This window comes from Ruditapes philippinarum, unplaced genomic scaffold (genome assembly GCF_026571515.1).
Source record: "Ruditapes philippinarum isolate M1 unplaced genomic scaffold, ASM2657151v2 ctg111_1_1_1_1, whole genome shotgun sequence".
Lineage (NCBI taxonomy): Eukaryota > Metazoa > Mollusca > Bivalvia > Venerida > Veneridae > Ruditapes > Ruditapes philippinarum.
Genome location: NW_026856776.1, coordinates 284,667 through 306,017, shown reverse-complemented (window position 1 = coordinate 306,017; position 21,351 = coordinate 284,667). Strand labels below are relative to the sequence as shown.

Here is a 21,351-nt window from a genome sequence, read left to right as displayed (position 1 = left end):
AACATCATACTTCAAATATATGTACCTTATCATCATCCCCATCTTATGTGACAAGGTTCATAACTCTAGCACCAATATTTTCAGATTTATCTCCCCTTGAACTTAGAATTTTCCTCAAAAAGTACTATTGCTTACTGTTTCTTCTTCATTCCTTAAGGGATCAACCTCATACTTCAAATATATTTACGTTATCATCATCCCCATCTTATGTGACAAGGTTCATAACTCTAGCACAAATATTTTCAGATTTATCTCGCTTTGAACTTAGAATTTTCCATAAAAAATATTATTTTTTACTGTTACTTATTTATTTCTAAAGGGAACAACTTCATACTTCAAATATAATTACGTTATCATCATCCACATCTTATGTGACAAGGTTCATAACTATAGCACCAATATTGCAAGAATTATCTCCCTATAAACTTAGATTTTTTTACTAAAAAATGTTATTTTTTATTATAACTTTTTTATTTTTAAAGGTATCTACCTCAAACTTCAAATACTTATTCCTTATTATCAATTACATTTTATGTGAGAATGTTCATAACCCTTGAAGCAATATTTACACATTTATCTCTCTTTGAACTTTACTTTTTAAGGTATCTACTTCAAACTTCAAATATATATTTCTTATCATTACTCAAATGTTGTGTGACAAGGTCCATAACTCTAGCATTATTTCTAGAATTATTCCCCTTTATCTTGGAAGTTATGTTAACAAATATTATTTTTTACTATAACTTAATACATAATTATACATAATTGATTTTTCTTTCATAGTTTTGTCTTTACTGCGTCCAGTATTTTATTAGTCGAGCTTCGCTGTCTCCTGTGACAGCTCTTGTTCAGCATTCTATTGTCTTATTCATTATTGTATGTAAATTTTGTTTGTGCAAAATATTTGAAATAAAACATGTTTTAACCAAGGCCAGTGGTTATAAATGTGAAGTAGTTGGCAGTTACCTGTCATACTGTGTCAGAATCTAGAATATGATGATATATTGTAATAAACAAACTAAAACACTATAACACACAGAGTATTAAATTTTTGATCATTGCTTTTCGTTAATTTCTAAATTTTGCACAATAAGGCTGTCTCTTACTCACAGTTTCACATTACACGCTGTCCAGTATTTTGTATCTACGTTGTTATGTAATGTTTTTAGCTACCGGACACACCAGTCACCGTGGCTCTGCCAAACCGGCCGCCACTAAGGGGGCAAAGCGTAAGTTTAGTCTCCGCAATGCATGCTTCTTAGCTTTCATGCTTCATAGCTAATTTGAGCCACGTCATGACAAAACCAACATAATGGGTTTGCGACCAGCTTGGATCCAGACCAGCCTGCGCATCCGCGCAGTCTGATCAGGATCCATGCTGTTCGCTTACCAACCTATTACAAGTAGAGAAACCGATAGCGAACAGCATGGATCCTGATCAGACTGCGCGGATGCGCAGGCTGGTCTGGATCCATGCTGGTCGCAAACCCATTATGGTGGTTTTGTCATAACATGGCTCATTTGTCTTTCAGTTGGTGGCATGCTTTAGGTACACTAGCAGCTGTGGTGATTTGGGCAGATCTTTGTTGTCATTTTCATATAACACGTGCATGCTCTAGATTTTTATGCCACCGCAGCATCTGCGATGCGGTGGCATATAGCGATTCACCTGTGTGTTTGTTTGTGTGTGTGTGTGTGTGTTATATAGATTATATAGTGAACTTAAAAAATCTTCTTGTGAAAAACCACTTGTCCAATTTCAACCAAACTTGGCAGGATTGATCCTTGGGTGAAGGGCTTCCAAAGTTGTTCAAAGAATTTCATTCCATGCAGAAATCTGGTTGCCATGGCAACCAAAAGGAATTATAAGAATAAATTTAAAAAATCTTCTTGTAAAGACCCAAAAGGCCTAGAGCTTAGATATTTTGCATAAGGCATTGTCTGGTAGACCTCTACCAAGATTGTTCAAATTATAACCCTGGGGTCAAAATCGGCCCCGCCCTGGGGGTCATTGATTTTCACTATATGTACATATAGTAAAAACTTAAAATAACTTCTTGTAAAGACCCAAAAGGCCTAGAGCTTAGATATTTTGCATAAGGCATTGTCTGGTAGACCTCTACGAAGATTATTCAAATAATAACCCTGGGGTCAAAATCGGCCCCGCCCCGGGGGTCATTGATTTTCACTATATGTACATATAGTAAAAACTTAAAATAACTTCTTGTAAAGACCCAAAAGGCCTAGAGCTTAGATATTTTGCATAAGGCATTGTCTGATAGACCCTTACCAAGATTGTTCAAATTATAGCCCTTGGGTCAAAATCAGCTCCGCCCCGGGGGTCATTGATTTTCACTATATGTACATATAGTAAAAACTTAAAATACCTTCTTGTAAAGACCCAAAAGGCCTAGAGCTTAGATATTTTGCATAAGGCATTGTCTGGTAGACCTCTACTCAGATTGTTCAAATTATAGCCCTGGGGTCAAAATCGGCCCTGCCCCTGGGGTCATTGGTTTTCCTTATATGTATATAGAAAAAACTTTATAGTAAAAAAATTTCTTCTAGCAAATGCTAGAGGTTAGATATTTTGCATGAAACATTGTGAAGTGAACTTCTAGCAAGATTGTTCAAATTATAGCCCTGGGGTCAAAATTGCCCCTGCCCCGGGGTCATTGATTTTCAATATATACATATAGTAAAAAATAAAAAAATCTTATTGTCTGAAGGTACAAGGCTTAGAGCTTGAATATTTGTTAAATGATATCATCTATAGCTACCAAAGTTGTTCAAATTTTGCCTCTTGTGTCAAAATTAGCCCCGCCCCATGGGCCATAGGTTTTCCTTATATGTATATAGTAAAAACTTTAAAAATCACCTTCTCTAAATTTACAAAGGCTAGAGTTAAGATATTTTGCATGAAACATTATGTAGTGAACCTCTAGCAAGATTGTACACATTATAGCCCTGGGGTCAAAATTGGCCCCACCCCCAGGAGTCATTGTTTTTTACTATGTACATATAGTAAAAAAAAAAAAAGAAATATTTTTGTCTGAAGGTACAAGGCATAGAGCTTTGATGTTTGCTCTATAATATATTCTATGGGTTCTCTACTAAAGTTGTTTTAATTATGCCCCTAGTGTTAAAATTGGCCCTGCCCAGGGGCAGTGATTCTCATTATGTTCACATAGTAAAAACAGAAAATAAAACAAATCTTTTCTGAATAGGAGAAAGCTACAGCTTAGATATTTGACTTGAAATGTTGTTTGGTGGACCTGTATCAAGATTGTTTTGAATTAAACCCTTGGGTCCAAAATTTTGCCTTGCCCAAGGGGACAGTGACCTACTTTCTTGTCCTTTAATGTACAGCAATGAAATTTTGACCATGTGCACAGTTTTAGTTGTAAAATTGAACTTTGATATCAGGTGAACTAGATTTTGATGATGTGACCTACTTTCTTGTCCTTTGATGTACAGCTATGAAATTTGAACCATGTGTACAGATTAAGATGTTAAGTGAACTTTGATTTCAGCTGACCTAGATTTTGACAAAGTGTCTTACTATGTTGTCCTTTGATGTAGTCATGAAATTTAGGCTGTGTGAAATATGACCTTCACCACCAAATTCACTAGACTCAAGTGCATTGATATATTCCTACTCTGATCTTTTATCGAGTTAACAACAGATTTAACCACTAATCTGATAATAAGAATTAGATAGGTCAGGGATCTATGCATTATGACAATCTTCAAAATTGTATAGAAACAAAGAAAATCTGTTCCTACATTACTATTTAGTGTTGTATTAATGCGGTGGCATAGCATTTTTCTCAAATGCAATCTTGTTTTTTTTTTTTAGCAAGTAGAAAAGCAGTGTTTATATGATTTTACTTTGTGAAACCTTGTTTTAAAAAATGCATTTTTGTGCTTTCTTTGTCATTATAATTGTTGAATAATTATGACCCTATGAATATGAAATGATATTATGAGATTATAAATATTTCTACCAGTTTGTAGAAAAAATTCAGATCCCTGTCACATTAAATATTTTTTTTAAATACCCTGTATTCAAAATTGATATTTTTATTTGTTTTATGTCATATATTAAATTGGTAACAAAAATGCATTTTTCTGCAAGAAATATTTCTAATGTCTTTTCAGGGTATATATTTTCAAACTAGAATATCCTTTTTCTGTCACCCAAGATATTAATAATAATTCTCTCCTGTATTGGCATGTGGCTGTGCATAAAAAGGTTAAAAACATATATGAAGCATGGGCTACATGAAGGGTTAAGGAGAGAGATGGTCTGGTAGTTAAGGTGTTTGTCTCTAAGTCCGGAGATCATGGGTTTGAACCCTACTAGGGTCATGACCTTGTTCCTACATATGGCACCAGTACAGGCTAGTTCCAGGAAGCAAACTTGTGAGTGGCTCTGACAAATAAGCTCTAAATTTTCATAACCAGCATGATTAAACTACAATTTCAAGTTGAAAAGTGATCTGTCTGATTTTTAATCTACCTTGACTTAAATAGGATATTTTTGGTCTGCTTGATATAGGTCCCAAATTTGAAGTCAAGGTTCATAATGTTTAATTTGTAATGTTTTCCATCTGATTATATCGTCATCTTAGTGCAATAATGGGTTAACTCCTTATGTAATTTAATAGGAGTTAATACGTTACATCACTAAGGTGAAGATATATGATTCTAGACATAAAAGTATATATATATTTGTAGCATCATGGTCAAGGTTGTTGGCTGTAAGGCTATTTTTGAATATGTATAATAACCTTGGCATTGCCAGATAATTAAAGCTGGTAGCATTCAAAGGTTTACGTTACTGTCAAGTATTAAAGCATTTTCATTAAAGTAGGGTGTTTGTTCCTCGAAAGGCATTAAATTTTCTGTTCGTACAAAATTAATAAGTTTGTTAAGGAGGGAAAATAAAAAAGAATTACATTCTTGTACAAATTAGTATGTTAAGAAGGAGCAAATTAAAAGATAAATATAAGATAAATAAAACACTTGAAAAAAAGGTAAAATGATAGTAATCTTATGTTTAACTTGATGTGGGAATTTTCTAACTGGAAAAGCTTCTATTAAAAAAAACTAAATGTTTCGAAATATATTAATATTATTGTTTTTTGCTTTTTTTTTTATTGGTTTGTTGCAAAAAGCTTTTTAACCTGGTGATAAAGCTTTGATTTTCAACTTATCCATCTTGGGCTGGCTTCTTTTTGAACATAGATTAGGCAATTAGCGCTTCGGTAATAGACCAGCAAATTAGCATAGTTCCTCTAGTAGATTTTCTTTTAGATACATGATAAATTTTACTAAAAATGCATCATTATATATTTTTACTAAAATGATATTTTATTTAACCTTTAATCTGCTGAAGCCCAAAGTTATTAGTCATTAAGCCAGTTTTAAGTGCCAGGCCAGCCGGCACATCCATGCATTCTGACCTGGGTCCGAGGTTATAAAAAAATATTATAGCTCAGATCTCAGGCATTTGATTGGTCAGAAATTGCCACAGAATTTATTCTAACCAATGAAAATCATGAGATTTGAGACAGAACTCGGAAAAAAATTGTAATCTTGAGGCTAGGTCAGCGATACTGTTTGTTGCTCAATTTTTGTTTTTGATGGTGAAATCCCGTTAACTTTGAATGGATTGTTCTAAATTCAAATCTGGGTGAATCCATTTTACAAATTCAGCAGGTTAAGGGTTAGTAAATTTTAAATATAAATAATATTACTATCTCATATTAAAGAGACTTTTAAAACTTAAAGTTTTTATTTCCATAAATATTTCACTTTTATATTCAAATCAAACATTGAAAATTAACTTCTTTTCTATAAATGCATGAGTATTTCTTTATTTCTTGAAGTAAATATTTATATTAAGATATTAATTGTTAAAAGATGATTTTTAGATTGAATATAACTCAATGAAAAGTAGCAGTAGATGAATTAATTTTGAGTAATTTTGAATTAGTAATTACCGTAAAATACTATAATGTATATTAATAACTATCAAAAGAAATTATTACCGTATTTAATGTAATAACAGTACAACCTATGTAATCACCATGATTTATATTCTGTTATTTTTCTACCCTGCATGTCCCCCCTGTATAGAGACTGTCGCCCAACCAGAGGGTATGTAAAGATAGATACATATATAAATATATATATTTACATTGTATATATTTCTGTTTTTTTCTATGTCATGTAGTATTACACATTCTGTAGACATTGTAAAAATGGAAATAAAAAAAAAAGAAACATATGTTAATAATTTCGTAGAGGAAAATAAATCTTGACATGATGATTCATCAGCTTCTATGACCAGATATCAAAGCAGTCCATTGGGAAAACAATTCTGTGTTGTTTCAAAACTAAACATCTTGGAAAAAGTGTACCATATCACTGTATGCCTTCTTCAAGGTCAGACACTCACATTGACTTTCCCATAGACTTATATTATAAGAAATGGTCACTAATCCTACCTTAACCTATAGCTCTTCAGCGCTTCTTACGTAAAATTCGTCCAAGTATTATTTCCAATAACCGTAAATTATACCATACCCAGACTATAGTATAATTTTCAGTTTTGAAGATCGAAGGAGTAAGTGTTTCTGGGCGGAGCTATAGGTTAAAACAGATACACCATTGGTGCGTTGACGATTTCTGGGTTTGCGTAAATTATACCATAATCACGTGACCTTTCTTATGCAACCTGACTCGACTTCGTCTCGTGAGGTTTAGGCAATGTCAACGCAGCAATGGTATATCTATTACTTAAAATTGAGTTTTCATGCTAAAGAGGTGATTTATCTATCAGAATGAAATGCCTGACACATAAAAATGTTCCTGTTATATAGTGGTAGCCAACCAAATTTTTTGAAAAATAACTTCAAAGATGATTACCCCTTATTTCATTGAAATTTTCTGCTGATCACAGGACTGACATACACTTTTTATAAATGCAAATATCCAAGTCAAAATTGGATTTTTTCTGGCCCTGCAAAATTAAGATCAAGAGCTAATAAATTATATAGTCAAGATTTATTTTTCATTATCAATCTATTTGGTGCTAATAACCTGTTTAAAAAAATACATTTGATAACATTTGATAAGAATATTAAAATTTTTTAATACAATAATTCGATTTTCTGTTTCAATTTTTCAGGTTTAATATTTTGCTAGAATCACAATACAGTTCTAGTTTTATCTTGTTTGATTTTATTTTTTCTTTAAAGAAGAAATGCTTGATACGCTTATATAGGACTTTGTTTTCACAGAGCTTTCAAGAATCTTCACAGTAGTTTTAATTTCTATTTTAAACCTTTTTATTATGTGAATACTCTTCAAAAAGGAGATAGGGATAGTAAAAACTTGATGTTTGTATTTCTTATTTCCAGAGCAACCTGAAAAAACCAGTTCTTCATGGGAGAATAGGTAAGAAGATTTCATGTAAATATACTTCACTGCAATAAAAAGTGTGCACTATTGTGTTTTATGAAAGAAACTGTATTGTTAGTTATGGAAACATGATATTTAGTATCAATGTTTTTAGAAAAGATCGGCAAATACTCTGTGATCTTTGAATTCCAAAATAATTGCCATATATGGGCATATTTGCTGGCTAATTTGCTGAAGGTCAAAAAACAAAAGTCACTATATAATAAATAAAACAAAAGTTAAAATGAGTGTTTTTGGTATTTTAGTTGACTAAATAAAGGTTAATTTCATTCAGTACTATAACTGCCCACCTCTGCGTTGATATAACACTTAGATTTGACATAACAAAAAATGACATCATGAGGAATGTTATTCTATTCCTGGTATGAGCATTTTTAAGGTCTCTCACATTATAAATACCAGCTATTGACCTAACCCACCGACCAAGCCTGTATCAGAAATGCTCACTAGGGTACATTGCTTGTTAGAGAATGATTGATGAATTGTTTAGTGATGTGTGCAACATGTGGGCAAGCATTATAATGCCTGTCAGAATGGAAGATCCTTGTTCCTGCAGAGATTTAACCCATTCAGGTCACAAAATCTGATCTACATAGCTCTTGGCATTCAGATTACCTTGTACATCAATAAGATTTGTTATAATCCCCCACCTCCCCCTGGACCCCCACCCCCACATTATTCTATCTGATACCATTACACTGACACCAACCTATTTCTTTATAAATCAGACTTGAATTCTCTTTTTCAGACAAGCAACAACAGAAGAACAAGTTGCCACAGTGAAGCTACAGAAACAATGGAAAGGTTACTGGGTCAGAAAAATACGAGCTGCCAGAACCCCAGGTATGTGATTTGTGTTATCTCTAAGTAAAAAGCCATTCTCAAAAGTACAAAAATGCAAAAATGATTTCAATGGTTTTATTTCCATAAAGCCTTTTGCTGAATGATATATTTTTCTGTGTTGGATATTATGTCATACTGGCTCTGTCGTATGAAGAATAGCTGCGAAAGTAAAGGCAACTAGTACTGGTAGCTATGTTCTGCATAGAAATTATTATTAAATCAGATATTTTATGATAAACACTGTATTTTGTTGACAAAAATGGCCAGTTATTTTATGTATTATATTTGTTTGTTGTTGTTTGTAGGTTCAGAAGAGAATCAAAAGGTGTTACAGAATCTACAGAAATGTTGGGCTATCATAGAACAAAACCTTGACCCCAACAATCCAGACCATCCAGGCCTGTTCTTGTTTAGGTAAACACTCAGTTATATATAGGTTTTATTTCATTTAAACCAGAGAAATTTTTATAATCTTTGATAGTTCCAAATATATTTGCACTAAAAAGATACTTTGAAAGATATTTGTTAAATTTTCCAAGGTATTGTTTGTTATGTTTGAAAATAGTTTATAATAAAGGAGTATTGACAGTGGGTAAAGATTGGTCTTATAACATGGCATTGATGGTTTTAGAGCAGGTTAGATGCTTATCATGCTGAATGTAAAATTATTTGTCATAAAATTAGGAAAATGTAAACAAAATAGCATTTTGACTTCCATACAAAGTATTAAAACAGTATAAATGCACTCATTAAAAAAAAAGTGTCAAAAGCAAAAGAGGGTTCAGGTAATTGGCCAACTTTTTGGAAAAATTTAAGCTTATACATGTAATTGGGACTTTAAACTTTATGTAAGCAATTTTTGTTTTATATACAATGTTGTATTTATAAATAACACTTGTTATTGTTTATTTTCAGACAAATGTTTAAGATAGAGCCGGATTTGATGGTAAAATATCCGTTTTATAAGGACGAGTGGAATAAGATATCATACAATGATTATAAAGGACAATTTCCAGACCAGCCGCCAAATAACTGGTTTGTTGTCTTCAGGTACGTTCTAGATTACGTTGATTATTTGAGCCACGTCATGACAAAACCAACATAATGGGTTTGCGACCAGCTTGGATCCAGACCAGCCTGCGCATCCGCGCAGTCTGATCAGGATCCATGCTGTTCGCTATCAGTTTCTCTACTTGTAATATTGTTTGTAAGGGAACAGCATGGATCCTGATCAGACTGCTCGAATGCACAGGCTGGTCTGGATCCATGCTGGTCACAAACCCATTATGTTGGTTTTGTGGTGACATGGCTCATTTATATTCTATATACTCACAATTTTTAAATCCCTTTTATTTGCAATGTGTAAATGCCTATCAACATTGCTATTTAGAAATTAAAGAGTCGTAATATAGGAGTCAGAAGTTAGGACATTTTCTTTAAAACACAAAATTGTCTTAGTTTTGTTCTTCAGACTGATTTCAGACTTAATACTTTCTATGAGAGGCATCCCAGATTTTAGCAGGTTACCAGTCTAACTTATAAATTGAGAGCCTCCACTGCTGAGTGGTAAAAGATCTGGCCCCTGCAAATTTGATTCTAGATTTTAGAAATCACTCAGTTTTAAGCTTGATTATTCACGACTATTCTAACCAGGCATTGGTGTCCACTTTGTTGAAGCTTTTGTGTGAAAGTTGCTATCTCCAAATGGGTTGAAACTTCGCACTTGTTTAAGAGTATAATAAGAGGTCACTTACCAAGGCCAATATTTTTTAACATGGATTTTGATAGAGTTATGGTCCTTTTTAAACTTTGAAAAATCAACATTACTTAAGCTCTTGTTTTTACTATCAAGCACTAAGAAAAGTTGAGCACACTGACAGCTCTTGTTTTTGGTGGTTGTTATTTTTAGCTCACCTGTCACACAGTGACGGGGTGAGCTTTTGTGATCGCTTTTCATCCGTCTGTCGTCCGTCCGTCCGTAAACTTTTACTTTACATGACATCTCCTCATAAACCACTAAGCCAATTTCATCCAAACTTCACAGGAATGTTCCTTTGGTGGTCACCTTTAAAAATTGTTCAAAGAATTTAATTCCATGCAGAACTCTGGTTACCATGGCAAAGAAAAAACTTTAAATATCTTCTTTTAAAAAACCCAAAGAGCTAGAGCTTAAATATTTGGCATGAAACATCTTCAAGTGAGTGTCTACCAAGTTTGTTCAAATAAAAACCCCGGGGTCAAAATTGGCCCCGCCCCAGGGGGTCATTGATTTTCCCTATATGCTTATAGTAAAAACTTAAAAAATCTTCTTTTAAAGAACCCAAAGAGCTAGAGCTAAGATATTTAGCATGAAACATCTTCTAATGAGTGTCTACCAAGTTTGTTCAAATAAAAGCCCTGGGGTCAAAATTGGCCCCGCCCCAGGGGGTCATTGATTTTCCCTATATGCATATAGTAAAAACTTAAAAATCTTCTTTTAAAGAACTCAAAGAGCTAGAGCTAAGATATTTAGCATGAAACATGTTCTTGTGGGTGTCTACAAAGTTTGTTCAAATAAAAGCCCTGGGGTCAAAATTGGTCCCGCCCCGGGGGTCATTGATTTTCCTTATATGTGTATAGAAAAAACTTAAAAATCTTCTTTGAAAAAACCCAAATAGCTAGAGTTTAGATATTAAGCATGAAACATCTTCTAGTAAGTGTCTACAAAGTTTGTTCAAATAAAAGCCCTGGGGTCAAAACTGGCCCCGCCCCAGAGGTGTCATTGTTTTTAATTATATGTGTATAGTAAAAACTTAAAAAATCTTCTTTTAAAAAACCCAATGAGCTAAAGGTAAGATGTTTAACATGAAACATCTTCTTGTGGGTGTCTACCAAGTTTGTTCAAATAAAAGCCCTTGGGTTAAAATTGGCCCTGCCGGGGGGGGGGGGGAGAGTGCAGAGGTCATTGTTTTTCATTATATGTGTGTAGTAAAAACTTAACATCATGAAACATCTTCTAATGGGTGTCTTCCAAGTTTGTTCAAATAAAAGCCCTGGGGTTTAAACTGGCCCCGCTCCGGGTGCCTATATACAGGTGAGCGACCTCAGGGCCATCATGGCCCTCTTGTTTAAATTCTGCTTAAAATTATATTCTATGACAAATTGGCATTAAAATGAAAATGCTTTTTTTATTATAGAGAGGTGTTCCATGTAATGGAAGAAATGTTAGCTGTTCCGAAATTATATGTGCCAATCAGTACATGTATGTTACGCGTGATAAACAACGATACTGGTGAAGAGATACCCAGAGTCTTTCAAAAAGTGGCACCCTATGTGTACAAGAAAAACAGAGTAAGTTTTTAACTTCATAAAGAATTTCTTTTTATTGATGTGATATATTCATTTGTCAGCAAATGTAAAATTTCATGTGGTATTAATCAACTTCAGATTTAAAATAAAATTGTAATTATACCCCCAAAAACGAAGTTTGGGGGGGTATATAGGAGTCACCCAGTGGTCGGTCGGTCGGTCGGTCCGTCGGTCCAGACGTCCGTTGCATTTTCCTTGTCCGGAGCATAACTTGAAGACTAATGGTTGGAATTCAATATAACTACATACAATGGTCAAGCACATTGAGAGGAAGTGCAGTGCACAAGAACCATAACTCTATCTTGACTAATTACAGAGTTATTGCCCTTTGTTACTTTTCCTTGTTCGGGGCATAACTTGAAAACAACTGGTTGGAATTCAAAACAACTTCATACAATTGTCAAACACAATAAGGGGAAGTGCAGTGCACAAGAACCATAACTCTTTCCAAAATAATTACAGAGTTATTGCCCTTTGTTACTTTTCCATTGATTTTTTTGTCCGGACCATAACTTGAAGACTTATGGTTGGAATTCAATATAACTACATACAATGGTCAAGCACATTGAGAGGAAGTGCAGTGCATAAGAACCATAACTCTATCTTGACTAATTACAGAGTTATTGCCCTTTGTTATTTTTCCTTGTTCGGGGCATAACTTGAAAACTACTGGTTTGAATTCAAAACAACTTCATACAATTGTCAAACATAATAAGGGGAAGTGCAGTGCACAAGAACCATAACTCTATCTAAAGTAATTACAGAGTTATTGCCCTTTGTTACTTTTCCATTGCTTTTTTTTTTTGTCCGGACCATAACTTGAAGACTAATAGTTTGAATTCAATATAACTACATACAATGGTCAAGCACATTGAGAGGAAGTGCAGTGCATAAGAACCATAACTCTATCTTGACTAATTACAGAGTTATTGCCCTTTGTTACTTTTCCTTGTCCAGAGCATAACTTGAAAACTACTGTTTGGAATTCAATACAACTTCATACAGTTGTCAAGGACATTAAAAGGAAGTGCAGTGCACAAGAGCCATAACTCCATTTTGAAAAAAATACAGAGTTACTGCCCTTTGATACTTTTCCTTGTCAGGAGCATAACTTAAAACGTATTGGTTGGAATTTAAAACAACTTCATACAATGGTCAAGCACAATAAGAGGAAGTGCAGTGCACAAGAACTATAACTCTATCTTCAGTATTTATAGAGTTATTGCCCTTTGTTCCTTTTCTTTGTCTTTCTGGACTTATTACAGAGTAATTCAATTAAACTTCATCAATGGCCAACCACATTGAAAGGAAATGCAACATATAAGAACCACAACTATCTTTAATTGCCCACAACCATAACTCTATATTTCAATTCTTTTACAAGGTATTCTGTTACTAGTAACATCCTCATTTCCGAAGCAGTCTTGTGGGGGTATTAATCACATTTAGTGATAGTTCTAGTTGAACTTAAAAATAAAAGGTTAAGGGTCACTTCAGCATGCATATGAATGGCGTCCATGACTGAGTCATAAAGGTCATTGACTTTAAACCAGTTGCCCCTCTCCACTGTAGGTTTGAGTCGTGCAAGTATATTTAGATTCTTTCATTTTAGAAAACTTTCCGCTGCCAGATAGGAAGATTTGACTCTGAATTTAGATAGATTTTGATGTATCATGTTTTGGAGACTTTCTTCCAACATTATTCAAGGGATTGGTAACTTTAGATACTAAGAACCCATCGATAGGACTGTTACCTTAGAATTCATTCATGACTAAAAAAGCTAATTTTTTATCAGTTATATATCTATTAAAAATGAAGAGAAAAGTTTCCATTACTTACACTGTGAAGTCATTCTATTATTCTGTTAATGAAATTATTTGAACATTTGAAAGTTTTTGGAACACATTATTGCCAACTATTATGCTGACTAGAAAAGCCTAGGAACTTTGAATTAAAAGTGTTGCAATTACACTCTTAACATGTGATAATATAAGTCTTATTAAAAATTATGTTTTTGTTATTTTGCAGAAAGGCTACACATTTGTTGCCGAGGCTCGTACCACGGACCAGCCATTACAGACTGGTACCTGGCGTATGAGAATGATTGGTTCCCTGTCTCCACTTCCTGCCCCACTACGAGGGGAGGTCAACAGCAGCTTTTCTGTGAAAGAGATCAAAGATTATTATCTTCCAAACAGCAAAAATGTCATCTTCAGGTACATTGTTTTAAATTATATTATTTACTTTTGATTTGGTTAAGGGTTTTTCCCTCAATAATCACACACAAAAATTATTTCAGCTTTAACATGGAAAGTTAGTGCATATGGTTAACAGACAGCTCCAGTTGGCATAGATATAAGATTTAGTGTTACCTTGAAAATTATTCTATAAAATATATAGCTGGTAAAATTTAAGAATGGAGATATACAGTCATTAAAGTATCAAATATGTTTCAACTTGAAATAATGTAAATTGATAGTGAAAAATTGTTACATTGTTTTTCAGATATGCAGTTAAGGTTACAGAGGACCATTTAACCAGTATACAGATGAACACCTCTAAATCTGATGTACACATCAAGCTTGTGGTACTGAACAATGAGGAGGAGGTTGCAAGCACCCTCGGGAAAGGTCATGCTGTTATCCCAGCCTTCACCTTCCTCAAGGACATAAACCCGGACGAGGAACCAAAAAGGTCAACTTCCAGGGCATGTAAGTGTTGTTTTTACACCTTTCTTGTGTATTTATTTGAGTTCTTAGGCCTGACAATTTAAGAGCAATAAAAACAGGAGAAGAAAGTTTGATTATGAAATACAGTCAAACATGTATATAGCGACCGCACAAGGGAAACACCAAAACTGGTCAAGCAAGGGAAACACCAAAAATGGTCGCTTACTGCAATAGTCTCTAAAGACAAAGCATGAGAAAAAGTCAAAATTTGTTTATGATATTTTACAGTGGTCGCATAAGGCAAAAGTCGCTTAATAAAACACATGGTCGAATGAACAAGTTAGACTGTAGTTAAACTATTAACCATATTTTATTTAAGTTCACATCAGCGGACTTGAAGGTTTTCACCATGAAAAAATAGAAGATTTTTAAATCTTCTATTCAATTTTGTAATGTCTTACATTATGTTTGACTTTATGACCCTTAGTGCAAGAAATATTTATCAAAAGTATTGAATCTTACAAAATGTTACAAATTGTATGATAATTTTATGTTACAGTACATGGCAACGATCATTGTAAGAATATATAGCAACTGTTTTTTACGGCATATAGATTGTGGTGTTCTGATGCATTTGTCATTGCTCTTTCTTGTAGATATTTTTAGCACATGATCAATGTTTACTGGCAGTTCTTGTTCATCAGATCTCATTTAAACCCTTAACCTGCTGGAAAGAAAAGTGTCAGCTTTTGCTACCAGTGTAGAGTCAGGCCAGCCTACACTGACCCTGTACTGTTGCTATGCCAATTTTTGTATTTTGTTTTTAAAAGCCCTTAAAAGAACTTTACAAATTCAAACCAGGGCAAATCCAGTACACAAATTCAGCAGGGTATGGGTTAAAGTAATAACAATATTTCAAGAGTGTAAAATTATCATGTTACAATATTATAATCATTTGCAATACTAGCATATTACACCATTATATACATTTGCAATACTTTTCATGTCACAATTTTACATACATTAGCAAAAATTTTCATATTATAAACATTTGGCAAAACTATTGTGTTACATTGTTATGAACAGTTGCAATACTTTTCATGTTACATTATTATATACATGTGCAATACTATCATGATACAATATTATAAGAATTTGCAATACTATCCATTTACAATATGTACATTTGCAAAACTATCATGTTACAATATTATAAACATTTGCAATACTTTCATATCACATTATCATATACATTTGCAATACTGTCCTGTACTTTGCAATACTATCCTGATACAATATCATATACATTTGCAATACTACCTGATATGATATATACATTTGCAATTCTATCATGTTACAATATTTTATACTTTGCAATTCTATCATGTTAAAAGTCTACATGTTTTTCATGTTTTAGCTTAAATTTCCTTGCAATACTATCATATTAAAATTTCAAAGACTTTACTATTTTCATCATGTTGCAATACTATTGCTTGACAATGCTACCATTTTGCAATACTTTATGCCAGTAGTTGACTTCTCAGTTACTTGGGGGCATAAAGTATTGTAAAAGCTTAATTTATTCTGAATTATGACTTTTTAACCAGGTTTTCAATTTTGAAAATCCTGGTTATTAGATTGGGGTATGGCGGGCGGATGGGCGGATGGGCGGCTGGGCGGATGGGCGGATGGGCGGGCGGGCGTCAAACGAAATTGTGTCCGCTCTGTAACTCTTCAACCCTTTGAAGAATTTTGATGAAACTTCAGACAAATGTTTACCACATCAAGATGACGTGCAGAACGCATGTTCCGCATGGCTGGCTCCAAGGTCAAGGTCACAGTGACATTAACATTGAAAATCCTGTCCGCTCTGTAACTCTTCAACCCTTTGAAGAATTTTGATGAAACTTCAGACAAATGTTTACCACATCAAGATGACGTGCAGAACGCATGTTCCGCATGGCTGGCTCCAAGGTCAAGGTCACAGTGACATTAACATTGAAAATCCTGTTTACATGATTTTAACTTCGGGCGTCAAACGAAATTGTGTCCGCTCTGTAACTCTTCAACCCTTTGAAGAATTTTGATGAAACTTCAGACAAATGTTTTACCACATCAAGATGACGTGCAGAACGCATGTTCCGCATGGCTGGCTCCAAGGTCAAGGTCACAGTGACATTAAACATTGAAAATCCTGTCCGCTCTGTAACTCTTCAACCCTTTGAAGAATTTGATGAAACTTCAGACAAAATGTTTACCACATCAAGATGACGTGCAGAACGCATGTTCCGCATGGCTGGCTCCAAGGTCAAGGTCACAGTGACATTAACATTGAAAATCCTGTTTACATGATTTTAACTTCGGGCGTCAAACGAAATTGTGTCCGCTCTGTAACTCTTCAACCCTTTGAAGAATTTTGATGAAACTTCAGACAAATGTTTACCACATCAAGATGACGTGCAGAACGCATGTTCCGCATGGCTGGCTCCAAGGTCAAGGTCACAGTGACATTAACATTGAAAATCCTGTCCGCTCTGTAACTCTTCAACCCTTTGAAGAATTTTGATGAAACTTCAGACAAATGTTTACCACATCAAGATGACGTGCAGAACGCATGTTCCGCATGGCTGGCTCCAAGGTCAAAGGTCACAGTGACATTAACATTGAAAATCCTGTTTACATGATTTTAACTTGATTTGGCAGTCAAAGGTCATATCATCTTTGGAGGTAATTTAAAAAAGATATGATATATTATTTCATGTCTACTTTGTAACTTGTTTTTCATTATACAGAATTATCAATATTAATTATAGTGAACAAATTCTTCTGTGCTGAACTCGTCCTACATTTCTCAACGGATTTTGTTCAAACTTTCACAGAAGCTTTGTCATCAAGCACCCTGGCACATATTGTCGGGGTTTTGTGATTGGATAGTTTTTGACCTAATTATGGCCCTTTGTTTTTTTCCTTATACATAATATTATAGTGAACACTTCTTCAGTGGCAATTCCTCCTACATTATTCATGTTTTACATTGCACATAGTTACATTGTTTGTTGCTTGTATTTGTATTTCAAATACAACATATTTATCTACAATGGTGATAATTGAAAACCTGGTTTCATGGCATTGCCATGTTTCTTGTTTTACCTTAAATCACATAACAAAAAAGAAAAAGTAAAAAAAACAAATTAAGATATCACAGGAGGTGGAATTATGTGCATATAGTTGGAAAATAGAAAATTTAAATAGCAGTTTGTGATTGTGATAAAAAGAATTTGGAACTTTACAAACAGATCTCTACATCAAGTACTGTAATTGACAATCTACATACCTTAAAATGTTCTTTAAATTCATAAGGTGGCAATCTTTCTTTTGAAACCTTAAGATTTAAAATCTATCTATGGAAATAAATGTACGTAAAATGTACAAAGTGAAAATATTCTTTTGGTAAAAAGTTGCTGCTTTGCTGCAGTAATTGCGGTGTTATTTCAAGCACAACGGTGGATGGATAAACATTTTCGTATATTATCTTGGGTTGCTGGTAAATAATCATAAGCACGTTTTTCTCATGACATTTTTTTTTGCTTAAATTTTTTTTCATTGCAGGGCAGCTTGTTTCTTGACTTAGAAATGCTAGCAGAATGTTTTGATGCTGCTACTCTGATTTAATCCTTTATTATTTTAATTAAGCTTAATAAAATATCTGAAATTTTACCTTTATAGAAAATTATTTTCCCATTTGTTATCTACAAATTACAAGTAAAAGAAAAGGATTGGTATAAAAATTCAAATACTTCAAAAGGAACTTACTTATCACATTCGGATTTTTATGTCTACTTCTTAATTTTGGTTATTTTGATAATTAAGACTATGAAGGAAATATGTTTTTGACTGTAGATCTACTAGTATTTTTTTTAAACATTTTACTTTGGCTAGGTAAATTTATAAGATTAAGATTGCTTAATTTGATTTTAACTATCTACAAACATTCACATATTCAGACGAGTTATAATTTTGAGTGTTTACAAGAGTTTAAAGGTAGATTTAGAGCTTTATCATTGTTGAGTCTTACTATTTTCAGTTATGCATAAGTTATTTACTGAGACATATTAGTTTGAGAACAATTTTTTATTGTGAATATCTTGAGTTAATTTTATTTGACCAACCAGAGATGAAGACAATATCAAAATTATTATAGTCTAGGGTGATATTCTTCATTTCAACCTCCAATATCATCACTACACCAATGGACTCTTACCCCCTGTAAGCTCCTCAAAACTCACCCCCCCCCCCCCCAAAAAAAAAACAAAAAAAAAACAACAACAACAACAACAACAAAAACAAATGACAAAAGAACGAAAAAAAAAAAAAAAAACTACCTAGAAAAAAAAAGAAAATTAATAATAGGAGATTACTAGATTAATACAGCATGCATTTTGATATATTATAAATCATGATAATATGTGATATAAAATGATATTTTATATTTATTACGTTAACAGCAAACAAAGGTGACAGTAAAGCTAAGAAAGGTGGGAAGAGAGGAGGTTCAGGCAAGAGTAATGATGGTAGAGGCTCGGTGAGTAGTTTTATAAATTTAGATAGTCTTTCAGCGCTATATCTGCTCCTAGAATAGATCTGATTTATTTTGCCTTATCTTTGATTATATACATTTGTAAACTTTCCTTCAGTTCATTTGAGAAAGTTGACAAATTGAAATTTCCAAAAAGTGCATTAAAAACAAATTTTTGTCATATGTCATTTAATAGTTGATAGACGAATAAGCTCTCATAATCAAAATGTTAAAATTGGTTTCTTGCCGTTAATGAATTTACTTTTGGTTTCTTGTCGTTTTGTGAATTTACTATTTCTCTTCCAATATTGAATTATTAGAAAAAATTGTACATATTAATACTAGTGAATATATTTTGAACACACTATATTATGATTTTGACTGCAATTGTCTATTCAACACTTTCTTTCATAATAAAATTGATGTTGTGAAAAAAAATAATGATTAAATTTGAAACTAAGCATGTCTTATTATATCCATTGCTTTTTTTTTAAACTTCTATTTATCTTAATTACATAATAAGTACTTTTTCACACACACTAAAAAAGAAAGTTTTTGTTTTAAGTGAAAAATATTGGTGTTTTTGATAATTGAAAAGTCGCTTTTTTTTTTAATTAATGATGATCATTGATTCAATTGAAACAATTTAAAGTAATAATGAAGTAAATGTTAAAATTCAAGATTTTTTATTATACTGACAAATACATGAATTGATTCTCGGTAAATTTTCCAAGTGTCTAAATTACCATGATGAAACAAGCTTTTTAATAGCAATTTAAGTTCAATAAAAAATTTAATTGTTTTTAATCATGTATTTAAGTTAATTAAATATGATATGATAAAATTGGAAAAAATCCAGGCTTTTTATTAGTTAAGATCATGTAAAAATCCAAGCTTTCAAATAACAATGATGAATATTTCAGACACCAACACCCACCTCTCGTAGTCCGAGGGTACGTAACATGGTTGTGTTAATCAGATACTTTATACTTGCATGTTTTTTATACAGAAAAGAAACACATTTTATAGAAGTTCAACAAAATATATATATCATATATGTATAATATAATAACCAAGTTGTGGTTTATTAATGTAGAGTAGTTAATTATAGTATGTAAATTAATTATACCAATTAAAATGATATTTATGCTCATTTTGTGTTTATTATGTGGTATATTTTGTAAACAGATTCTAATTGCATGTGTAGATTATAAGTGAATATACTTAGTAACAACACAATATATTTTGTTTTCAGGCAATTTAAATAATATATTGATCTGAGTATTTTATAATAATTTAACTAATTAAAGCATTTAGAAATTGAAATTCTGATATTTAGATGAACTTAAATAAATAGCATCATCCATTTAATTAAATGTTGAAAGGCAATAATCTTTTGATTATGTCAGGACACATTTCATCACCTTAGTGCAGTATCGGGTTAACTCCTATTAAATCATATAAGGAGTTGACCCATTTCTGCACTAAGGTGAAAATACAGAGTTTTGATTACAGAAAATATAATATATTAAAATTGAAAAAAAAGCAGAAAATGATTGAAATATTTATTGATATGAATTATAGGAAAACAGGAGCAAAAAGAATTAATAAAAAAAGAAGTACATGTATTTTCATGTAATTAATATTTTAAACTTTAAAAAAAAAGATACAAAAAACCTAAAAAAAAAATTATAAAAAATCTATTTATCTTCATACCAATAGCAAAACAGGAGCAAAAATAAAATTAAAAAGAAGTATTTACCTGCATTTGGCAAATTTGTGAATATGAGGTCTTTTTATATTGTGATTAATGCCTTATATATATTTTTTTTTTCCAAATTAATGTATGCATGTAGTATGTTATTATAAGATAATAATGAAGGACAAGTTAAATAACTTGATAATGGTTCAAATTCAGTCCAACCCTACTGGTACAGCCAGAAGAAGAAAGGTAAAAATTTTGGTCACCTGTTGAAATTATTGGATTTTTGGTGATGGTACTTGTGTTTTAAATTTATGGAAAATAAAAACAACTTGTATGTCCACACTAAAACTGCTGTGAAATGCATTATACTCAGAAAAAAATCTGTTTGTGAATTATTTACCAAGTGTTCTATGTGGGTGTCTTGTCCATTGCACAATTTTGTGAGGGATTATGTAAGTGTTATGCGCAGAATTCACCCAAATGTTTCTATGCTTTTGTCCTGTCAGTCGCTCTTGTGAGGGATTTACCAAGCTTTACAAGTCGGTTGCCTTGTAATAGTGTTATAACAGTTGCTTTTGTGAAGTATTCATTGAGTGTGTATGTCAGTTGCATTTGTGAAGGATTTATCAAGTGTTTATGTCAGTTGCTTTTGTGATGGGTTTTTCAAGTGTTGTATGTGAGTGTTTATGTCAGTTGCTTTTGTTAGGGATTTCCTGAAC

The 21,351-nt window shown here is 32.7% G+C and overlaps 1 protein-coding gene across 45 annotated transcripts in view; it reads left to right on the top strand.

Annotated features, from left to right (window-relative positions):
* The window catches only part of LOC132747680 (androglobin-like), a 145,201-nt gene that overhangs the window by 115,983 nt on the left and 7,867 nt on the right, over positions 1–21,351 (top strand). For 34 of the 45 annotated variants that reach the window (XM_060737156.1, XM_060737155.1, XM_060737157.1 and 31 more), the window contains 13 exons: positions 1,170–1,229; positions 6,145–6,165; positions 7,431–7,467; positions 8,240–8,334; positions 8,640–8,748; positions 9,250–9,384; positions 11,511–11,664; positions 13,711–13,898; positions 14,188–14,393; positions 14,911–14,928; positions 18,857–18,933; positions 19,851–19,880; positions 20,846–20,878. In XM_060737156.1, the coding sequence (XP_060593139.1) occupies positions 1,170–1,229; positions 6,145–6,165; positions 7,431–7,467; positions 8,240–8,334; positions 8,640–8,748; positions 9,250–9,384; positions 11,511–11,664; positions 13,711–13,898; positions 14,188–14,393; positions 14,911–14,928; positions 18,857–18,933; positions 19,851–19,880; positions 20,846–20,878 (1,163 nt within the window). The remainder of the gene's footprint in view (positions 1–1,169; positions 1,230–6,144; positions 6,166–7,430; positions 7,468–8,239; positions 8,335–8,639; positions 8,749–9,249; positions 9,385–11,510; positions 11,665–13,710; positions 13,899–14,187; positions 14,394–14,910; positions 14,929–18,856; positions 18,934–19,850; positions 19,881–20,845; positions 20,879–21,351) is intronic. The other 11 variants (XM_060737136.1, XM_060737132.1, XM_060737139.1 and 8 more) reach the window with 9 other exon arrangements.